This window comes from Panthera tigris, chromosome A2 (genome assembly GCF_018350195.1).
Source record: "Panthera tigris isolate Pti1 chromosome A2, P.tigris_Pti1_mat1.1, whole genome shotgun sequence".
In the NCBI taxonomy this organism is placed as follows: Eukaryota; Metazoa; Chordata; class Mammalia; order Carnivora; family Felidae; genus Panthera; species Panthera tigris.
The window spans coordinates 15,271,142-15,294,333 of NC_056661.1; the positions used below are offsets into that span (position 1 = coordinate 15,271,142).

At 45.9% G+C, this 23,192-nt stretch overlaps 1 protein-coding gene across 5 annotated transcripts in view; it reads left to right on the forward strand.

The window, feature by feature from the left end:
* LARS2 (leucyl-tRNA synthetase 2, mitochondrial) overlaps positions 1–23,192 on the forward strand; it is a 167,953-nt gene that overhangs the window by 13,442 nt on the left and 131,319 nt on the right. For all 5 annotated transcript variants that reach the window (XR_006214756.1, XM_042978749.1, XM_007088398.3 and 2 more), the window contains 2 exons: positions 13,294–13,385; positions 15,836–15,896. Coding sequence is in view for 4 of the 5 variants with exons in the window: in XM_042978749.1 (XP_042834683.1) it covers positions 13,294–13,385; positions 15,836–15,896 (153 nt within the window). In the remaining variant the exon portion in view is untranslated. The remainder of the gene's footprint in view (positions 1–13,293; positions 13,386–15,835; positions 15,897–23,192) is intronic.

Consider the following 23,192-nt stretch of genomic DNA (forward strand, 5'->3'; position numbering starts at 1 on the left):
GCCAGCTGTGTGCCCTTTGACTAGCTACTCAACCTCTCTAAGACCTAGTTTTCTCTCATCTGTAAAATGAGAATAAAACGGTACCTGCCCATTGGCCTGTTACAAGGGTTCAAAGAGGATAGCTGTGAAGCACTTAGCGCATGCCTGGCACATAGTACGTAACCCATAAATATTGGCGATCGCGAGCGGCTGGCTGGACCCTGTTCACAACATCTCCTGAGAGCCCACTGTGCCCATCTCTGCCCAATTCCGTATTTATCGGTCACCTCAGTAGCTTGAAATCCAGCCACGGCGGGAATATTCATACCCTGGAAATCAGCAAGTGCTCCAAATCTGGGCTTGTTCCTCCAGAGAGGCAGTTGTTAAACATTCACTGGCACTCCCAGTGGCTGCTGCTGTGATTAACCTGCTGGGGCCCATACCTGCCACCTCCCAGTTCTTTGTCACGATTTCAGAGAGGTACGCGCGTCAGTTGTCACAATTGGTTTGAAAATTGATGCTGAACTGACTTTGGCAAGAGGTATTCCTAAAAAGGAAGTCAAGTTACGACGGCTCTTTGTCAATTGAAGAGTTCATAACTTTATAGTGTCAGATGCAGAGATCAGCGTTCCACTTTAATTGTCAAAAGTATTCGTCTTCCTGGTTTCTGTCGGGTGTTATTTTCCCCAGACGTTGCTTTCCATCATCGCTGCTGTGTTTATTAGAAAGGGACGGTGCAGAGTGAGCTGGCTGTTTGCCTCAAGTATCATTCTCGCTGAATGATTCTTGCTGTGGTTCTTTAACTAGATTTATCTGATGGATTTTTTTACACGCCAACTTATTTTGAACAATTAGCGAGTGCATGTAAATTGCCGAAGGTGTAAGCTTTTATGGCAAAATTGTACATTTATGATAGGGTACAGGTGGTTGAGGGGGTGTAGGTGGGATTCTGATTCCCTTGGATGGGATGAGATGTTCCAGAGGAAGCCCAAGGCAGAGCTCCAGGCCCAGAGCTCCTCAGACCCAAGGGACAAAACAGAGACCCCTATAGTAACTGGAGGCCAAGTCAGGCTGGATCCAGGAGCTGGACAACCTGCATTTGAACCGCATTCCGCCGCCTTCTTGCTGAGTGACCTTGCACAAGTCATTTCATGGCTCTGAATCCTACTTTCCTCATTTTTAAAGTAGGGATAACAGCAATCCTTGCCTCATGGGGTTGTTGTGTGGGTTAGATGAGATGGTACATGCGTGTGGCATGACAATAATCCCTTCATAAGTGTTAGCTGTGATTATTATTTTATTTTATTAAAAAATTTTTTTTGGGGGGCGTCTGGGTGGCTCGGTCCGTTAAGCATCCGACTTCAGTTCAGGTCATGATCTCACAGTCTGTGAGTTCGAGCCCTGCGTCGGGCTCTGTGCTGACAGCTCAGAGCCTGGAGCCTGTTTCAGATTCTGTGTCTCCCTCTCTCTCTGCCCCTCCCCTGTTCATGCTCTGTCTCTCTCTGTGTCAAAAATAAATAAAAACATTTAAAAAATTTTTTAAAAATTAAAAGAAAATTTTGTTTTTGTTTATTTTTGAGAGTGAGACAGAGTGTGAGTGGGGGAGGGGCAGAGAGAGAGGGAGACACAGAATTGGAAGAAGGCTCCAGGCTGTGAGTTGTCAGCTGAGATGTGAGATCATGACCCGAGCCAAAGTCAGACGCTTAACTGACTGAGCCACCCAGGCGTCCCATGTGGTTATTATTTACATTGATTTGATTTACTCTGGGAGGTCAGTCACTGCCATTTAATAAGCGAACCCTACTCTCTTTGGCCTGGAGCACACTGCACCCAGTTACATCTTCTTACCCATCCTATGATTTGATGGCTGCCTCATACCACTTTTTTATTTTAAACTTAAAGTCTTTTCTTTTTATGTTTATTTTTACTTGTGAGAGAGAGAGAGAGAGAGAGAGAGAGAAAGTGGGGACAGAGGATCCCAAGCAGGCTCTGCACTGACAGCAGAGAGCCCGACACAGAGCTCGATCTCATGAACTGTGAGATCAAGACCCGACCCAAAGTGGACACTTAGCCGACAGAACCACCCAGGTCGCCCCTAAAACCACCCTTTGCTATTTGGTTTACAGTGCATCTAGGGCTCGCTTTGTTTCTGACTTTCAGTTGTTCTGTTTGAGATGATGAGCTTTTTGGGGCATCGTCCAGGTTCTGCTGAAATTAACTCCTTGTTAATTTTCATAAGCCATATTTAAGTCAGATCATCCTGTCTAGCACTCCAAACTTGGTGAAAACGTGTCCAGCCGGTTTTTAAGTGATATGGCAAAAGAGAAACAAATCTCGCTGTAACTGTCAACAACATGAAAACCTGTTGAGCTTCCTGTTGTTTTAAAATCCATTCCCAGTGTCAGGACTAGTTCCAGAGATGGAGCAGGGGAGGATTCAGGTCAAGTTCAATGGTCCTCACTCTAGGGAGGGAAGGACTATCTAATCTGGAATCACAACAGGGTCTGACATATGTATTCATTCATTTATTCACTATATAGTCATTGAGTGCCAGCTTTATTCTTTTTTTTTTAATTCTTTTTTTAAATGTTTATTTATTTTTGAGAAAGAGAGAGACACACACAGAGCGTGAGCAGGGGAGGGGCAGAGAGAGAGGGAGACACAGAACCCGAAGCAGGCTCCGGGCTCCGAGCTGTCAGCACAGAGCCCGACGCGGGGCTCGAACCCATGAACCGTGAGATCACGACCTGAGCCGAAGTCAGATGCTTAACTGCCTGAGCCACCCAGCTGCCCTGCCAGCTTTATTCTAAACCCTGGGATTTCTATCGTATTAAATAGACCTATCAGAATCTTAGGTTCAGCATCAGTCAGTGGGCCTAAGGAAAGCCCAGTAAGCTCTGCCTTTTTCTGGAACTTGTTAACATGTTGATTATTTTGCTTTGTTCTTGAGTGGAAGTATGTGAAATAATTCTAAGGTACACGAAGAACAGTGTGGCAAGTAAAAGGCGGAGGGACCCGTGCAGCAGTTCTGCTCTTTACAAGGCCACCAGTGACCTCCACAGAAATGCCTCTGTCCTTAACTTTCTCCACCTCAGCCACATGCAATGCAGTAGAGCATCTCCCCTTCTGGAACACACTCTACTCCCAGCGCAAGACCCCACATTCCAGACTCTCCTCCTGCATTTTGGCCTCCCCCTCCCTGTGCATTCCACAAATTTTCCTGTTCCACTCCGTCTTTTGCATACTCGTTATCAGGTCGAGAAAGTTCCCCTTTACTCCTAGGGTGCTGAGAATTTTTATCGTAACTGGGTGTTGGTTTTTGTGAAATGCCTTTTCTGCGTATATTGAGATGGAATATAGTTTTTCTCTTTTATTCTGTTAATGTGATAGGTCGATTGATTTCTTTTAAATCTTAGACCAACCTTGTGTTCCTTGTGTTCCCGTGTTCGTTTGGTCATAATGTTATTATTTTTTTAATGCATGTATTGCTGTATATAATTGGTTAATCTCCCTATGTTCCTGAGAGTTCTGCTCTGTAATTTTCTTCTTCTTAAAAATTTTTTAATGTTTATTTATTTTTGAGAGAGAGAGAGAGTGAGAGAGTGTGAGCGCCACACAAGCAGGGGAGGGGCAGAGAGAGAAAGGTAGGGGGGACCCAGAATCCGAAGCAGGCTCTAGGCTCTGAGCTATCAGCACAGAGCCCGATGCACGGCTCAAACCCAAGGACCGTGAGATCATGACCTGAACTGAAGTCTGGCTGTCAACCAACTGAACCACCCAGACGCCTCTGTAATTTTCTTCTCTAATGTCTTCATCTGGTTTTGCTATCGGGGTTATGCTGGCTCGTAAAACAAACTGGATGTTCCCTTCTTCCTGTTTTCTGAAAGCGTTGTGTATTATTGGTATTCTTTCTTTCTTACTTTCTTACTGTTTAATACTGTTTAATAGTTCGACGCGGGGCTTGAACTCATGAACCACGGGATCATGACCTGCGCGGAAGTTGGAAGTTTAACCAACTGAGTCCGCCAGGCACCCCGCCTCACTCCATCTTTCTACATCACTTTCCCAACTGTTGAGGCCAGCAATGAATGCCGTTTTAGCCTGTGCTAATTTGTCATATGGGAAACGGCATCTAATTTTGTTTTTAATTTACATTTTCCAGAGTACTGTCCTAGTGAGGCGGGGATATTTTCATATGTTTGTTGTATTTAATTTTCTTCTTCTCCGAGTGGCTTGCTCGCATTATTTGCCAAGTTCCTCTTGGGTTGTTGGTCTTTTTCCTGTTCCTCTGTAGAATGCTTTATACAGTCTGCATTATTGATTCTTTGCTGGTTAAACACAGTGCAGATGTCTTCTCCCAGTCTGTGGTTTGTCCTTGATTTTGTGAGCCTGGCCAGACCACAAGTTGTAATTTGGGGCTGAGAATGCGTGAGAATGATGATTTGGAAAGTTCAAAATAGCTTTTTCTTTGGTTTCCTCAATAGTAGCAAGTAAGTCGTGCATAAAGGGAAGAAATGAGACAGGAGGTGAGACAGGTGGGTCGGTGTGACCCCCATGCTCTCCCTCATTCATGGAGACGGGCCTAAAAGTCATGGCCATCACCTTTCTCCTGGGGAAAGCTGACGCCACAAAGAGCTAACCAGGCACAGACACACCCAGGTTAGATGCGGACTTTGTAAATGGAGAGACAGGTGGTTTGGAGGTGAGGAATCGATCTGGAATGAGGGCTTTAGTCAATGCGGTGATGACACCTGCCCGTCCCACCTCACAGATTTGTGGCAGGGTTCCCGTGAGGTGATCGTGAGAAAAACGGTCATGCAGTTTCCTCGTGTAACCCAATTAATGGTAGCGAGAAGAAGTTAGTCCTGACGTTTGGATGTTTTAGCAGGGGCTTCTTGAAGCCAGAGATCATCAGTTCTTGTCTTTCAAAAATCAGAAAAGACTGCACTGCCAATTGGCTTCTTCTTGAACTCATATAACGTCTGATGACACATTTAAAGCTTAGCACAGACGGTGATTTTGTCGTGTTTTCATATGTTGTATGCACAGAGGATTGGGAAAGAAAACGACCCAGCTCCCACCCCGGCTGGTCTCCTGGCACCCTCTGGGACAGAGGCAGAGTGATGAAGGCATCAGGATGCCCGGTCTCCCCCATAGGCCTGGGCTTGGACTCCTGTGTCTCAGGCCAGAGGCCTCCGGGTGCTGCCCGCGTGGGGTTTCCTGCTTGGGCCTCTTTGCTGTTTGCTGTAGAGGAGGAGGAGGAAAATGGAGGCTCTGGGCCTGACAGCTGCCTGATCCTAATGTGATGACCCGCAAATGCGAGGAGGCGAGGGGAGTTGTGAGCAAGGGCACAATTACACGTGTGTCATTGGTTTTCCGTCTGCCGGCCGGGCCGCGGGTGTTCACGAAGCGCCCCGAGGGGCATCGCGTGGCCTTCCGTTTTCAAATTTTCGAATCTCTGTAGCTTCTAAAGAAGTAGAGAGCGGATTTCCAGGGCTCATCCTCTCCCGTGTAATTTGAAGGGAAGAATGATCGCTGGTCCAGTATCTCGATTAGAAAGTGGCTGATTCTTCCGCCTTCCTGGGGCAGGTCTGCCCTGGGCCTCAGTACCGGTACCGTCGTTTGGATTTTTTTTTACTCTGGAGCATTCACTTGGTTTTGCTCCACAGGTGTGTAAAAATGGGGGGTTATTAACACCTGCTGAACAACATTAAATGGTATGTGTCTTCATTTCTTGGAAATAAAGTGTTGAATCTAGTCCAGGGAAACTATGACACTCTGAAAATAGCAATTTTTTGAGCAGCGGTAACCATGGTTGCTCTCAGTTAGAAGCTCAGTTGGTTTCAAATATGAAGTTTTGTTTCATGATGAGAAGGCCAGAAAGCTGGTCCTTCCGAGGGGATTGGCCGGCCCTTTTGTAGTAACAACTGTGCTAATTCTCTTGCCGTCCGGAGGGCAGGCGGCCAGCTGCCCCAGCTTCATTCTGGTCCACCTTAAAAACTTTCCTTACCTCGGTTGGATCTTACTTCCTGTGTCGGAGGAAGAACCGTTCCTTTGCCTGTCCTTGGTTTTTTTTTTCCTTCTTAAAAAATGTATTTTTAACTTGTACATACAATTCCATATTTCCACCCCCTTGAAAAAGAAGAAATACAGGGACGCCTGGGTGGCTCAGTCGGTTGAGTGTCCGACTTCAGCTCAGGTCGTGATCTCACAGCTCGTGGGTTTGAGTCCCATGTTGGGCTCTGTGCTGGCAGCTTAGAGCCCAGAGCCTGCTTTGGATTCTGTGTCTCCCTCTCTCTCTCTGTCCCTCCCCCACTCACACTCTGTCTCTATCTCTGTGTCTCTCTCTCTCAAAAATAAATAAACATTAAAAAGAGAAGAAATCTAGCATAGATGAGGTTGTGGGCCCCTTTGACCACCCGCTCCTGACCAGGCCCTTCTGGGCCGTGATCTCTGGCATGTTCCAGGCTAAGTCCCTTGAGAGCCTTATGTTGTCGCATGTAACTGTGCCCTCCCCTGTATGCCTTTCTGCCAGTCCGCTTGCCATCCATCCGGCCTGCCAACCCTGAGACGCCCACGGCTCCGTTCAGAGGGAGGCGGAAGGCCCTGTCACGGTGAGCCATGGGCATGTGGCCCTGTCCACACCAGAGGCTGGCCTAGCCCCAGCTCCCAGGCCCTGCCTTCTGGCCAGCTCTGGTCTGAGTTGCCAGGTCTCTGACCCCTGTGTTTTCTCCTCTTCAGTAGCTGTCCCTGACTCCCCTTTGATACCCCAAGTCATGGTAGGTTTGTGGCCTTGCTGGAGTTCCTGGGCGGCCCGTGGCCAGTTCGCTGTCAGCTCCAGCCCCCGCTTTGCTTTTCGTAGCAGGATGACCCCTGCAGGCCACGTCCCCCAAGCCCTGGTGTCAGCTGGCCTCCAGCTGGTTGGGGACGAAAAGAAACTGGCAAGACTGGCACGCAGGAGGAAAAGAGAAGCCAGAGAATTTCTAGTGTCTTCTTCACCGATCTGGTTCCATCTGGGCAGACCCACCTGTTTCAGTTTCTATACCTGATCTCAGCCTTTCGGCTGTCACCTCCCCTTTCCACCTTTGTTCCCTTGGTCTGGAGGTGGTGATGGTGTCCTGCCCTTCCAAGTTTTGGGGATGTTGTGCTGTGTCTCTTGGCGTCAATTAAAAGTGAGAAGAGTTTAGAGTGTTTGTTAGAAGAACAGCAGGAAATGATGTTTTTTTTCACACACTGGAAGTTTATTTTCTAGATTTCCAAGTTAGAGCTGCTAGGGCTTTGTCTCTATTCTTTTTTTTGCAGAAAGCACTCTGTCCAGGGGCACCTGGGAGGCTCAGTCGGTTAAGCATCCGACTTCGGCTCAGGTCATGATCTCTCGGCTTGTGGTTTGAGCCCCGTGTCGGGTTCTGTGCTGACAGCTCAGAGCCTGGAGCCTGCTTCGGATTCTGTGTCTCTCTGTCTCTCTCTCTGACTCTCCCCGGCTCACACTCTGTCTCAAAAATAAATAAACATTAGAAATAAAATCAAGAAAAAAGAAAAGAAAAGAAAGCACTCCTATCCAAGAAGAATTAACTCCCAGGGAACTGAGAGAGCCCAGGTGACCCTAACATATAAATCCAGATGTTGGCTTTGTTTTTTAGGCCAAATTGCCTAGTTGGCATGTGTGAGCTGTAGGTATAGTTACTTATTGGAACTGTGGGAGGATTAAACCAAGTTATGGGGCGCCTGGGTTGCTCAGTCAGTGAAGCATCCGGCTCTTGATGTTGGCTTGGGTCATGATCTCACGGTTTGAGTTGGAGCCCTGCATTGGGCTCTGTGCTGACAGCTCTCATTGGAATTCTCTCTCTCCCTCTCTCTCTCTGCCCCTTCTGCTCACACTCTATCTCAAAAATAAATAAACATTTACAAAAATTTTTTAAAAAATAAATAAACCAAGTTACGGTGATAGAAAGGAATAGGAATTTCAGAACCAAAAAGGAGAGTTTAGAGTTCTCCCGGTGAACGTTGTAGATAGTCTCGGCCATAGGAAACCACAGGCGAGAAAGCGGGCATCCCGTACCTGGAATGGAGGTATTTGATGTGGTGGCCAAGAGACCAAGAGGTGAACGAGGCTGGCATAGAAATCACCTGACACGTGTCTTTTACATAGATGGGCTGCAACAATTTGACCAGCACATAGAATCTGCTGCCTGGAAGGAGGGGACAGGCTCTGTTATTTCATGATCTTGTTCGAGGTCTCCCCTCGGTTCCCTCTTGACGGTAGTGAATCCTCTCTAGCACAAGAGTGAGCTCTGCACTTGGCCCCTGGGTCTCTGGAAACCCAGGTACCGGAGCGATGGGACCCTTTCCTCTTCCATAGAGAGTTGGCTCACGGGACCTTTATTCCAGTGATTGGCCCATGGCGGAAACAACTGTTCTGACTTCAAGATGCGGAAAGGCCCTCCTGCGGGCTGTATTCTAGGGCAGGCGTTTGCTTTTTGTCAGGCTTTGGTAAGAATGAAATATTAAGAAGCTTTAAGATTTTCTAACTTTATTTTCATAGACAGCTTGGGTAACATGTGGGCTAAGACTCTTTTCATGCTAATTTCATCTGAAAACAAAAATAGAAAAATATTACGTAAATCCAGACTGGTTTTTGTGACCGTCTCTGTATTGACTTTATTTAAAAATACGGACAGCATCTAACAGAATGTTAATAGGCAGGAGCATTGAACCAGTGCCATTTTGGCAGTTCCAACAAAGAAACCAAGTGGTAATTAAGTTTTCCTCTTTCTCGTGGAACAGTTACACAACAGTTCCATTTTTCTGCCAGTGAAGCAGCCTCGGGAGAATTGAAGCACAGCTGGAAGGTGCACTCCTGTGTCGTCTGTGGAAGCATTGCAGAACTTTCTAGTAATCCAGCATAAAGCCCCAAAATGGGACTTCTTCCTTCCTTTCCTCCCTCCCTCCCTCCTTCCTTCCTTTCTTCTTTCCTTCCTTCCTTCCTCCCTCCCTCCCTCCTTCCTCCCTTCCTCCCTCCCTCCCTCCTTTCCTCCCTTCCTCCCTTCCTTCCTTTTCCTCCCTTCCTTCCTTCCTTTCTTCCTTCCTTCCCCTCTCTCCCTCCCTCTCTCTGTCTCTCTCTTCTTTCTTTTTAAAGAGAGGAAAGGCTGTGATGCTTAACAGTTGTTACAAGGGAATGTTTTTCATCTATGGATTAAGCAATGCTAAAGAGAAAGCTATATCCTCGCGAGTGTTTGTTTTACTTAGGATTCTTGGCCACCATGGACTGCAACCCAGGTCAGACCGGCTTAGCCAAAAACGGGGGGTGGGAGGGGGTGGGTGTGTTTTTACAGATCCTGATGTGTCTCACAGAATCAAAGGGAAATGTTGCAGGAAGAGGCCCATGGGGATGGGGACCAGGTCCTTGAAGGCTGCCTGTGCCCCCAGTCTCAGTGTGCACGCCAGCTGTGCTTTTTCAGACATCTCCTCCAGGCGGAAGGTGGGCTCACGAGGAGCCCTGGGCTCGTATCCTTGTTCCTCCTGGCCAAGGAGAAAGGAGCCAAGAGTGTGCTGTTGCCCTCCCCGTCTTTGTTGCCCCCACGCCCTACAGACCACAGACAAGCCCAGAGAAGGGTTCAGACACGGGTAACCGGAGGGACGGATTTTGCGACTGGCAGCCCCCAGCAGGACTGTGTGAAGTTAGAGGAGGAGCAGTTTCCAGAAGGGGAGGCCGCTGTTGGGGAGGATGAGGCATTTTGGGTCTGCCACATTTAGCAAGAGGAAGGGAGACCTCGGGTCTGGAAGATCAACGAGATTGGGTTGTGTCTGGCCGGCTTCCTAAAACTTCAAAGAACAGATACTCCTGGGGGAATGTCAGGATGTTTTCAAAAGCCATACACATGTGCTTACACGCACACACACACACACACATACGTATTTTGTACATGATATGTTAAACGAAAAAAAACGCAGGTCATAAAATAGCGTATATCAGGTTCTATTTCCGAAAAACATAACCCATCTGGCTCCCATATACGTGTACACATATTTGTATATCTATGCTTGAGTGAGAACGACGTGGAAAGATTCAGAGGCTGGTGGTGTTCTCAGGTAAGTCAAAGAGTTGAGAATGGGGGTCGGGGCCACAGGGAGAGGGTCAGCTTTGCTTTTGATGTGTCACGTGTTGTATCGTTGCATTTGTTAAAAAAAAAATTTTTTTTTTTTTTTGCATTTATTTATTTTTGAGACACGGAGAGAGCACAAGTGGGGAGGGGCGGAGAGAGAAGGAGACAGAATCCAAAGCAGGCTCCAGGCTCCGAGCTGTCAGCACAGAGCCTGACGCAGGGCTCGAACTCACAAACCGTGAGATCATGACCCGAGCCAAAGTAGGACGCTTAACCGACTGAGCCCCCCGGGCGCCCCGATTGTTTCATTTGTCAAAACAAGCTCGTATTACGGTTGTACCTTGGGAAACATCCCGTTAAGGAGGAAGAAAGGACCCGGTTCAGACTGAGCTCAGGAGGGGTGTGGACCGAGGCACCGAAGGTGGCGGTGGGGTCGCCTGGGAGTCACGTCACCTCAGGCCAGAAATCCAGGGCTTCCCAGCGGGATGCCGCAAGACCAGCCTCTCCCAGAACGATAGCAAGCTGAGGTGCCCGCAGGGCTATGTGTTCCCCGAGCCTGAATCTCTTCCAGAAAGCACACGCGAGTGGGTCAGACTCACCACCACCCCCAGGGTGGCCAGGTCCACGAGGCGATGTGACCCTGCCAGGCGCAGCCAGAGGCAGGGCCCGGGTGGCTGCCTCCTCGTGGGCTACCCGGCGACTCCCCTGGCTTCGGCCCGCGTGGCAGGAACGATTGGGCTACTTTCAAGCGAAGCACCTGATACGAGCCATTGATTTTGCAGGAATGACTTTTCCTTTCATGGAAAAGCAGGCCAAATAGATGACTGGCCCTCTGAACCTCACGTTCTGTTCGGTTCGGTTAAGAACTTCTAGTGCCCGACACCAGCGTGCTGCAGACGGTTGTCACAAGCAGCCCACGCTCAGGAAGGCACAGGGCTGAGGACGTGGGTGAGGTCAGGGCGTCTCCCCGCCTGCTATCATAGCCATCCAGATAAATGTGGCCAAAGAGACCGGCTGAGGTCTTGATGGGGGAGCCAGTGGTGGGCAGTGTTGTGGGTGCTGAAGACCAGGTGGCAGGTGGCCGATGGCCAGTGCTGCCACGTATGGGGTGCCCGTACTGGGCGCCGTGCTGGGTGTGCCGCTGACACGGCACGGCACGTCCACGATGCGAGGTGGCCGCTCTCAGTCACGAGTGGAGTAAGTAATGTGCCTCGGGTCCCACTGCCAGTGAACGGCAGGCTTGGGTTTAGGGCTGGCCTCCGCCGGCCACACAGCCTCCTGAAGAGCGAGCCTCTCCAGGCATTTCCCACTCACTAGCCAGAGGGGTTTGAGCGGCTCTGATTTGGGTTAGGTGCATGGTCTTTGTCTTTAGATGGAATGATTCCAGCAGACTCCTAAAACCCATTTAAAAAGTAATGTGCCCAGCAGAATGGGGACTGTAAGACAAGTGGCTCTACTCCCTGGAAGGGGCATGCCTGTTTTCTTCCTGCTTCCTGTTAAGTGGGGCTAGGGGGAGAACAGATCTGGCGGCTGGGAGGGGAGACGAGTCCAGTTTGGGACACTTCAAGTCATGGGTGCCTAAGGACCCAAGGCAGAGATGGTCATGGGCGATACTCATGTGCACTTCAGAGAGTTCTCGTGCCAGACAGAAAGGTGGAAGAAAGCTCCAGGTGCATGGTGGGAAAGAAATAAGAGCTAAAACAAACAAACAAACAAACAAAAAACCCATACGTAAATAATATGATCCCGATCTCTAAAAATTGGATATAAATTTGCCAAATTTAACTGGTTATGTATGGCTGTATGGTAGAGTTACAAGTGAGTTTTGTTTTCTCCTGAATATTTTTCTCTGTGTACCTGGTTATTTATGGTGAAAATGCATTACTCCAAATATCAGAGGGATACTTTTTTTTTTTTTAATTTTTTTTAGCGTTTATTTATTTTTGAGACAGAGAGACAGAGCATGAACGGGGGAGGGTCAGAGAGAGGGAGACACAGAATCTGAAACAGGCTCCAGGCTCCGAGCTGTCAGCACAGAGCCCGACGCGGGGCTCGAACTCACGGACCGCGAGATCGTGACCTGAGCCGAAGTCGGCCGCTTAACCGACTGAGCCACCCAGGCGCCCCAGGGATACTTTTTTTTAATAAAAGAAAACCAGACCTATTTCTCTCGTGGAAAATGTCCTGTTTTGATGCTCACGCGTGATGAGGTAGTGGCAGTAAATGCCTCCGAGTATTGGTCACTGTCCCGAGGAAATGTGTGTGAACAAAAGCTCAGGTCGTGTGTATGACCACAAGCGAGACTGTCCCTTGGTACCACAGTACGTGTGTCAAGCCATGGTTCCTGTTCACAGCACGTAAGTCAGGTTGATGGAACTTGGTGTGGAAGCTGCGAGCTGAGCTACGTAACGGGTTGTCCATTTGCCGAAATGGATGCTTTACTGGCCCATCCTGGCCTAAGGTAGTCAATCACTCCTGGTGTGATCTAGGGAGGCTGCTCACTCTCGCTGGGCCACAGTTACTTAAACTGTCAAAGGGGGGCGGCGGTGGAGGACCTATCTCAGAAACCTTTTTGAGCTCTGAGATTTTAGGCCTCCCTGTTCTTCAGAGAATGGGAACATCTCACAGGAAGTGATTCAAAGTGGCTGCTGCAGCCTTGCGAGGTGGCTAGTGCGACTGAGGAACTGAATTTTTCATTTTAATTAATTTAAGTTTAAATTTATACAACGGCACGTGGCTAGTGGCTACCATATCGGACAGCACGGCTCCTTAAGTGGAAGATACTAATACGAGGTGAGCATTTTAAAGGCCTGTACATTTTTACATGTACATACTTTTGAAATCACAAGAAACTCTAATTTCAGGAAAGCAGCTTGGTTTCATTAGAGACAATACAGACCAGAAGAAGAAGGAAGGAAAGCGTAGTCACGAAAAATAGTCCACTCAGAGAAAATTGCTGTTGGCACCACAGTATATAACCTTCTAAATTCTCTCCTCTGCATACGTCATAGTAGCCAACTGGCTTTCAAAAGCATCGTTTGGAATCATCCAGAAAGGGATATGTTAGTAGGAGAGAACGCCTATTTATTGCCCAGAAGACAATGCTGATAGAGGTTTTATTTATTTATTTATTTATTTATTTTTATTTATTTATTTTTTGATAGAGGTTTTAGCAATCTGCCATGACCGATGTTTCTCTTCTGGGTGCTAGGTCATCAACCCCATGGGATGGGATGCGTTTGGACTGCCTGCCGAAAATGCAGCAATCGAGCGGAATCTACATCCAGAAAGTTGGACGCAAAGGTATGTATTTATAGGCATATTCAAACACACACAGAAACCTTAAACATGTGTACTAATCTGGGTATGAGAAACAGAGAGCCAAGCAAACAAAGCATTGCAGTCTGCCAGGCGATAAACAGCGTCGTGTATATTGGCGTTTGGCTTTTAGCCTGCTGTATTCTTTGCTAGGAAATGACAAAGAAGGTTTTGGGTATTCATTGATGTGTTCCGTCTGATGCTTTGTTGTTTGCAAAGTTATTCTTCCCCTGAGGATTTGCATTTGGGAGGCAAAAGAAGGAGAGGGTTGCGTTTGTTCAATGTCTACAATGCTTCTCATCTTCTTGACCATAGTGTGAGCTGTGTCTGAGTCCCGCACTGTAATTTTCTCTGAAAATTCTGTTAATTTTTGCCTTCGCCGTGCTAGAGCAAGAGGAACTTAGGCATTCAATGTAGAAATATATGGCCAATATATTTTGGGTATGGCTTTCTCCAAGGGGGGGGACACACTCCCAATCCCACCTGTGCCTCAGGCTTCCACATATATGCGTACCAGCAGTGCCCATCCCTCGTACCAGAACCCAGTGGAATGTTCTGGGCTCACTCCATCAGCCTCTTTCACAAAGATCGGCGGCCCTTCCATACCCCATGCCTCTAGAGATGTAGAAGGGCAGTTCCAGGGCCTGTGTCCACTGTCTTTCACCTCCCTTCACTTTATCTTGCCCAATGCTACATTGTAAGAGCGTCCACTATACCTTTTTTTTCCTCTTTTTTCTCCTAACCCCCAGTTCCCACTTTTTCCGTTACGGTTAATTGCAGATTAAATGGGAATGATGAAAGAAGGAAGAAAAGGTAATCAAATAAAGTGGATCAAATATGGCACCAAATTGACATAAACTAGACCAATGATCGTTAAGTTATGATCCATGGGCCACATTTGGCCCTGCCTGATTTTATAAATAAAGCTTTATCGGAACACAGCCATACCCATTTGCTTACATATTGCCCGTGGCTGCTTTCATGATACAGGGGCAGAGTTGAGTAGTTGTGACAGACCATATGGCTCACAAAGCTGAAAACATTTCCCATCCGTCCCTTTACAGAAGAAGTTTACCAACCCCTCCACTAGAAAATAGCAGTTAAGAAGGTGGGGGTGCCTGGGTGGCTCAGTTGGTTAAGCATCCGACTCTTGATATTGGCTCAGGTCATGATCTCTCAGTTCGTGGGATTAAGCCCCACGTTGGGCTGTGTGCTGACAGCACAGAGCCTGCTTGGGATCCTCTCTCCCTCTCTCTCTGCCCCTCCCCCATGCATATTCTCTCCCTCTCTCTCTCTCTCTCCCCCTCTCCCTCTCCTTCTCTCTCTCAATAAATAAACTTGAAACAAAGAAAAGAAGATGGGCCCTGAATCAGGCCACCTCAGTGCAAATCCTGTCTTTCCTTCTTATTAGCTAATCATCTTGAGGAAATTACTTAGTGTCTTTGTGCCTCAGTTTATCTCTCTGTAAAAGAGCAATAGCCATAGCCCCTACCTCATCGGAACGGGTGAAGATTAAGCGCTCTCTTAGTCGGCTGCTTTAACAAAAATACCATGGTCTGGGTAGCTTATACACAGCAGACGTTTATTTCTTGTAGTTGTGGAGGCTGGGAAGTCCAAGACCAAGGTGCCCGCAGATTTGGTGTCTGGTGAGGACCCCCCTCCTGGTTCATAGATGGCTATCTTCTCTCTGTGTCCCCACATGACAGAAGGGGCAAAGAAGCTCTCTGGGGTCCCTTTTGTAAGGCACTGAGCCCATTCAGGGGGGCTCTGCCCACAAGACCCAATCACCGGCCAAAGGCCTCATCTCTAAATACCATCACCTTGGAGGTTAGGTTTCAACCTATGAACTTCTGGGGGACACCAATGTTGTCCGTAGCAAGCACTTTCCTGCAAAATGTCTAGAACAAAATAAAATAAGCTATTGCTGGCTAAGCAGAGATCACCTAGAGAAAAGAAAGACACATTACCTTATTTCCTATTATATGCAAGTTGATTAGTTCACTTCTTTCCTTCTATCCCAATTATTGGACAGTTTTTGATTTTAGCTTTCGACTGATAAGCACTAAACCAGGTTTCTTTTGGATTCCCACAATTTGTACATTAGGGGGTTTTCTCTTCAGTCGATTTAAAACTAATTTAAAGATTTTTTCTAATGTTTATTTATTTGGGGGGGATGCAAAGAGAGAGGGGGACAGAGGATCCAAAGCGAGCTCTGTGCTGAGAGCAGAGAGGCTGACGCGGGGCTCGAACTCACAGACCGTGAAATCGTGACCTGAGTCGAAGTCGGATGCTTGACCGACTGAGCCACCCAGGTGCCCCCTGGAAACCTTTCGAATAACCTAGACTTCTGCTGCTTCCTTTCACATTCCCAAAGTGCAGTTTGTTTGTGGCTTTCCCCCTTCTGAAAACCTAACCCTCTTCCCTTTGTTTCACAGTAATATTAAACACATGAGGAAGCAGCTTGATCGGCTGGGCCTGTGCTTCAGCTGGGATAGGGTAAGTCCACCCTTTCTCCTGGAAGGTTTTTGTTTTAACGGAGGTCGCGGTTGCACAGGGGACGATGCACACTTACTTCATGTTCCTCCTCTTTGGGTTGGGAGAGGGCAAGGGAGGGAGGGAAGATTAGCACCCCACAAATAAAAAATAGTATTCCCAGAGGATAATCTGCCTGCAAACAAGTAATTTTCTGTGGGATTAAACTAAGAGAGTTAACTTCTTATTTAAGGCCACAGCCGGCTGGAATTTATGTGTGTCAAAAGCTTTACTCAAGGATTTCTCCTCTTCTCTGCAATAATTGAAAAAGACTATTGGAATCTATGTAAACATGATGAACTATCAACCCAGTAGGGTTTTTTGAGGTGATTAGGTGTTAAGTTGATTAACCATTTATTTACCTTTGTTCCAAGTTTGAAATTGAGTCTCATAATAAGCCATAACAATCTGTCACAAACAGCATTTTGGTGTAAAATACTTTCAAACTGTATATTAAACCGATGGAGAATTCTAGATGTGGGAGGAGTTCATGAAGACCACCTGGATGTTAGGAACACCAGCTCTTAGTTAGAAACACCCAGGTCACTGGGAACTGAGGCCTTCAACTCTTTGGCCAAACGCCACCCCTTAGACACGGATGGTCTATTAGGTAAGAGAGATTCCTGCCTGCCCCTTCACTAGGGACCCTTCCAATGTCACCGTCCCTCTTAGCATCTATTTGCTCCACAAAATGACTGAGGTTTGCATTGCTGGGCCTGTCAAGTTCAAGTTCACACCCTCCTCCTCTGCATGAGAAGTGCCTGGAACAAACCTGAATGCGATCTTTTCCTTCTCCTTCAACAATTTCTTAAATAATTGAGATTCAGTGAGTACAGTGAAAAAAAGCAAAAGTCGAACACATTTAAACAGTCCTTTTTAAATTATTTTTTTATTTTTTTATTTTTGGTAGCTTTAGATAAGGTGATGAGCCGAATCAAGTTCTAATGAGTCCTGCCCAGAGCTCTCCAGAGATGAGATTCTAGATTCCTTGAGGGCAGAGGTGTTAATCCTCTAGTCCTGCACAGGGACATCAGCCATAAAGGGTTCAGGATAGTAGTGGATTGTTTTCCTGATTATCGTAGAAGATTAGAAAATACAGAAAAGTAAAAAAAAGAAAAAAAAGAAAAAAAGAAAATACAGAAAAGTCTAAAGAAGAACATAGAGTCAGTGCGGCTGATTTAACATCCTGGTATGGTTCCTGCATCTTTTATTCTAGAATTATAAACATCTATGTCATTTACTTTTGCAAAGTGGAATTCATGATGCATATTTTTATTTTGCCTTTTTTTTAACCTACTATTCATGAACATCTTCCCATTTTATGAAATATTCTTCGAAAAAGTGACTTTTTATAAGTGGTATAGTTTCCCGTCTTACAGCTATATAACTTATGCAACCTGTCCCTTATTATCATAACATTTAGATAGATTTTAATGTTTTTCTATCATAAATATGGGTTCTCAATCCCTTTTGTCACAACTGAAGTCCAGAAAGCTCTAAAAACTGAAAATTTTTTAACTCATTTGATTGCAAAACGTGACCCGAACTGGTGTTTATCTCACTTAGAATGAATATCCCTGTGTTTTCCTGTAGAAATAGCAATATAGTTGATTACCAGGTACTCTCCTAGACCTTTTTTTTTTTTGATATCCCAAAAAGCCTTAATTCTGATACATGTTTGACTGTGAGCATTTCAGATAAGGGATTTTGAACCAATCGTTCAGTGTTACAGATAAATACACCCCACCACTACCACTGTCTGATGGGCACCTACCATGGGCCAGGCACCCATAATTATCTCTTTGGGTTCCTAAAAAAGCTCTAAAATGCAGATACTTTTATTGACGTCATTTTGTTCTGGCCACTCAAGTGGCAGGGCTTGGCCAGTCCACTGACCCAATTTGACTGTTGTGTTCACCCCCTACTCCTGGGGCAGAAATCTTGGTACACACATTTTATTATTTCTTTAATGTGAATTCTCAAAAAAAAAAAAAAAAAAAGAAAAGCGTGGATAAGTTTTAAGACATATAGGTATTTAAAGGGAAGCTTAAAAGGTGTAATTTGGCTTGTGGTATTTGAAGGTTTGAAGACCATACAAATTTATACTCTCAAGTTACTACATAGATGTTTTCATCTGTATTTCTTTCATTATTAATGATAGGGAGTTATGGTTTTTTGGTTTTTTTTTTTTCCATGTGTTTAATGGATGTTTGAATTTGGGTGTGTGTGTGTGTGTGTGTGTGTGTGTGTGTGTGTGAATGATCTGATCGTGTCTTTTGCCCACACAGGTAAGGAGTGTTCTTTTCGTAATGATTTTTATTTTGTTACAGATATTTTTCCTCATTTGCCATTTGCCTTGCATTTTGTTTATAGTGAGATCATTATTAGCATACAGATATGTCCTTGGAAAGAACTTCTTTGAGATAGATGAATACATTAATATTTTCTTCTTAGTCATTTATGGTTTAAGTTTTACATTGAACTCAACTGTAATTATGTTAGTATAGGATATAAGATAAGGAATGAATATTTTTTTCTAAATAACCAACAATTGCTTCTATTTTATTTCTAAACAGTCCTTTTCTCATTAATTTAAAAGGCTACCTGGGGCGCCTGGGTGGCTCAGTCGGTTAAGCGTCCGACTTCGGCTCAGGTCATGATCTCACGGTCCGTGAGTTCGAGCCCCACATCGGGCTCTGTGCTGACAGCTCAGAGCCTGGAGCCTGCTTCAGATTCTGTGTCTCCCTCTCTCTCTGCCCCTCCCCTGTTCATGCTCTGTCTCTCTCTGTCTCAAAAATAAATAAACGTTAAAAAAAAAAAATTAAAAAAAAAAAAAAAAGGCTACCTTTAGGGGCGCCTGGGTGGCTTAGTTGGTTAAGCATCCGACTTCGGCTCAGGTTGGGATCTCACAGTTTGTGTGTTCAAGCCCTGTGTCAGGCTCTGTGCTGACAGCTCCGAGGCTGGAGCCTGCTTCAGAGTCTGTGTCTCCCTCTCTCTGCCCCTCCTCTGCTCATACTCTGTCTCTCTGTCTCTCTCTCAAAAATAAATAAAAAAAAAATTAAAAGACATTAAAAAAATAAAAAGCTACCTTTAGGGGCACCTGGGTGACTCAGTAGATTGAGCCTCCGACTCTTGATTTCAGCTCAGGTCATGATCCCAGGGTTGTGGGATCGAGCCCTGCCTCAGGCTCTGTCCTGAGCTTAGAGCCTGCTTGAGACTCCATCTTTCCCCCTCCTCGGCTCGTATTGTCTTTCCCTCTCTCAAACAAAGGCTACCGTTATTATAACTTAGTTCTTTATTTTTTATTTTTTTTTTAACGTTTATTTCTTTTTGAGGGAAAGAGACAGAACACGAGCAAGAGAGGGCCAGAGAGAGAGGGAGACAGAATCGAAATCAGAGCCTGACGCGGGGCTTGAACTCATGAGTGGTGGGATCATGACCTGAGCTGGAGTCGAATGCCCAACCAACTAAGCCACCCAGAAACCCCTCCTATAAGTTAGTTCTTTTATGCTGTTATAATACTTAAGTCTGTTTCTGTTCTTTTGACTCATTTATGATATTTATTACTCAACTGTTTTTAAGTACAGTTGCTTTACGATTGGTTTTAATACTTGGTAGCAGAGGTTTCCTCTTATTTTCTGATGTAACAGTGCCATCTATACTGTCTTGTGTTTGTTTCTTTGATGCGTTTTTTTCCTTTTGTATTTTATTTTTTTTTTACTTTTAGCCCTTATTTGTTGAATTCTTTTGGTACATCCCTTGTAGATGCCGTTCAAACATAGTTTTAAGTGTCTTTTTTTTTTTTTTTTTTTTATGGTGTCCTACAGTCGGGATTTTGGTTCCTTTTTTTTCCTCTAGAGATTTTTAAAAAATATGAATTCTTTTTTTTTTTTTTATTCTGCCAGAAGATAGCTTTAAGTTTTTATTATTTTATTTTTTAGAGAGAGTGAGCGCGTGGGCACACTAGCAGAGGAGGGGGAGAGGGAGAGGGAGAGAGAGAATCTTAAGCAGACTCCATGCTCATTGCAGAGCCCAATGTTGGGCTTGATCCTAGGACCCCTGGGATCATAGCCTGAGCCCAAATCAAGGGTCAGACGCCATTTTTTCTTTTTTTAAGTTTTTAATGTTTACTTTTGAGAGACAGTTCGAGCAGGGGAGGGGGCAGAGAGAGAGGGAGACAGAGGATCTGAAGCTGGCCCTGTGCTGACAGCAGAGAACCCAACCCAGAGCTTGCTGTCACAAACTGTGAGCTCGTGACCTGAGCCGAAATCAAGAGTCAGGTGCTTAACAGACTGAGCTACCCAGAGACCCCTAAGTTGTTTTTGTTTTGTTTTTTTGATGTTGAGTATCAACATAAAAAATAAAACGCTAAGGAACTTAGCAGGCAGTGACACTTCCTACTTTCTAAAACCTATTTTTCAGAGGGTTTTTTTTTTTTTTTGATATGAGATTTTAGGCCTAATTTATTCTTATATATTTTGTGATCATATATTATTATTATTATTATTATTATTATTATTAGTTTATTTATTTTGAGAGAGAGAGAGAGTAGGACAAGGGCAGAGATAGAGGGAGAGAGAGAGAATCCCAAGCAGGCTCTGCACTGTCAGCACAGAGCCTGATGTGGGGCTCGAACTCACAAACCTCAAGATCATGACCTGAGCCCAAGTCAGACGCTTCACTGACCGAGCCACCCCGGCACCCTGATCGTGGATTATTTCTTAAACTTTATGTTTGATATTTGCTTCTAATTTCAAGATCACATTTATAATCATTATTCAAATTGAAGGCTCTTTAACGGGTTTTAGTCCCTATCAGTAGCCCTTTCAGAGCATGTCTGCCCATTTGTAAAATTTGGATTTGGAAATTGTGGAAAATTCTGACTGTTGCTTTTTCTAACCTCATACATTGTCTTCATAACTTGAGAATGACTTTCCTTTTCTTTCATCTGGGAACAGCAATTTATTGGGGGATGGAATTTTTTTTTTCTTTCAAATTTCTGTAGTAGACCTTGATGCTGGATGTACTATCTTTTTTTTTTTTTTTTTAAATGATTATACACTTACAGGAAGTTCCCATGATAGTACAAAGAGAGCCTACGTACCGTTCACCCAGCTTCCCCCTGTGATAACATTTGGTAGGACTACGATATAAATCAAAACCAGGGAACTGAAACTGGCATGAAACTTGCAACCAGAGTACGAATGGTACTCAGATTTCGCCAGGTTTCCTTGCAGTCCCTGGGGTGGGTACAGTAGGAGCCATTCTGTGCCACTTGGTCCCGCGTGGAACTGATGTCACTACGACCACCTGACCCGCCAGCCTTTGGCGGGGAAGCCCGAGACCAGCCCGCACGGTGTGTTGGTACTTATCGTCATCGTGGTGCCCTCATTTGATGCCTGTTGGATTCCTCCCGTCTCTGCCCCTGCTGTTTCCAGTTTTCACCAGAGTGTACCCCAGTTCTAGTCTTTTCACTTGAATTTGGTCCGGTGCTTAGTGACCCCTTTCGATCCGCAGCCGGGGTCTTTCCCTGCGGCGGTCTTGTGGCCTCCGGTTCCCGAGAAGCTCGGCCGTCGCCGAGTGCTCTGCTCACCGTCCTCTCTCGGTCGCCTCGTTTCCCTCATTTCCCTGGTCTCTTTGTCCTTCTCTGCCTTTGGAAGAACTTCTCATGTTTGCTTTCCGCATCGCTGATTTCGGTCTCCATTGAACCGGTGCCGCTTTGTGTGGTTTCTAATGCACATACCGATTTTGCTGTTGTTGTGTTTTCGGATTCAGTCTTATTTTGTCTTACCTCCTTCCGTCCCCCATTCCCTTTCTGATACCTCTTCTTCCTTGATTTATTTTCTTCTTCTTTTGCCATCTTATCTCCACAGACCACGTATGTTCAGAAATTTTGAGAATATAAGGAAGTGCTCTTAAAAAATTATGATGTGTGCTTCCTGTGCTGAATCTTTTTAACAAGTAGGAATGCTGTGTTTTCCTTGTCTGTTTCTGAGTCTCTTCATAGACACCTCACGGATTTTCTCCTGTATTTCCTGAGTGACCTGGACTGATACATCAAGTTAGGGATCCATCAGCCTGAGGGGAGGAGGAGCGGAAGCTCTTTCCTAGTCCCTGCATCATCCATTTCTTTCCGGGCCTGGGGAGTCCACCTTTCCTGGTGCATCTTTCCCTTCGGTCTGATCTTTACCACACTTGGGAGGAGTGAAACACATCCCAGATACCCCTGACCCTGACTTCTTTTAAAAAAAAAATTTTTTTTTTAATGTTTGTTTATTTTTGACAGAGAGAGAGACACACACACAGAGCATGAGCGGGGGAGGGGCAGAGAGAGAGAGGGAGACACAGAATCCGAAGCAGGTTCCAGGCTCTGAGCTGTCAGCACAGAGCCTGACATGGGGCTCGAACTCACAGATTGCGAGATCATGACCTGAGCCGAAGTCGGACGCTCAACCGACTGAGCCACCCAGGCGCCCCAGGACCTTGCCCTTTCAAGTAAGACGTGGCAGAGCCCTGCTTCTCAAGAACCCGGTCAGTTCTGAAGGATGGAGGGCGCTGTGCTGTTTGGCTTCTGGTACCTTTCTTCAGTTTGGTTCCTTCTGCCAAAAGTCCTTAACAGTTTTGGCACAAGTCCGTGGCACCTACTGTTGTCTCCAGTACTGATGCAGTCATCTTGTCCCCCATCTTTATATTCTGTTGGTCGTTTTAATGGGAGTAATGGAAACACATTTAGATGCCTGTGTTCTTGATGCCCTCTTGCCCAGAAGCCCACCAGTGCTTTTTTTTTTTAAAGTGTATTTATTTATTTTGAGAGAGAGAGAGAGAGCACGAGAGAGCACGCGAGCAGGGGAGGGGCAGAGAGAGAGGGAGACAGAGACTCCCAGGGGCTTGATCTCAGGAACCCCGACTTGAGCCCAACTCAAGAGTTGGATGCTTAACCGACTGAGCCACCCAGGCGCCCCCACTGCTTTTTGATTAAATGTTACAATCTGTTCGGTTATATGGAGCAAAGTCAGGAAGGAGAGGAAGCGTGTATTTAATTGACTAGGCAAACCTGTGCCCTTTATGAGTAACATTCCCAAAGTCTCATAAAAACTGGATAATTCAGCAGATTACCAGGACATTTAACGGGACAATTAAACAGGATATTTTAAAGATAAGATTGCTGGGAAATGTCACCTTCCACCGCCAGGTGGAGAAAGCCAACTTGAACTAGGGGCATGGTCTCCCTGGTGAGACGTCCTGGAGGAATGATCCTGA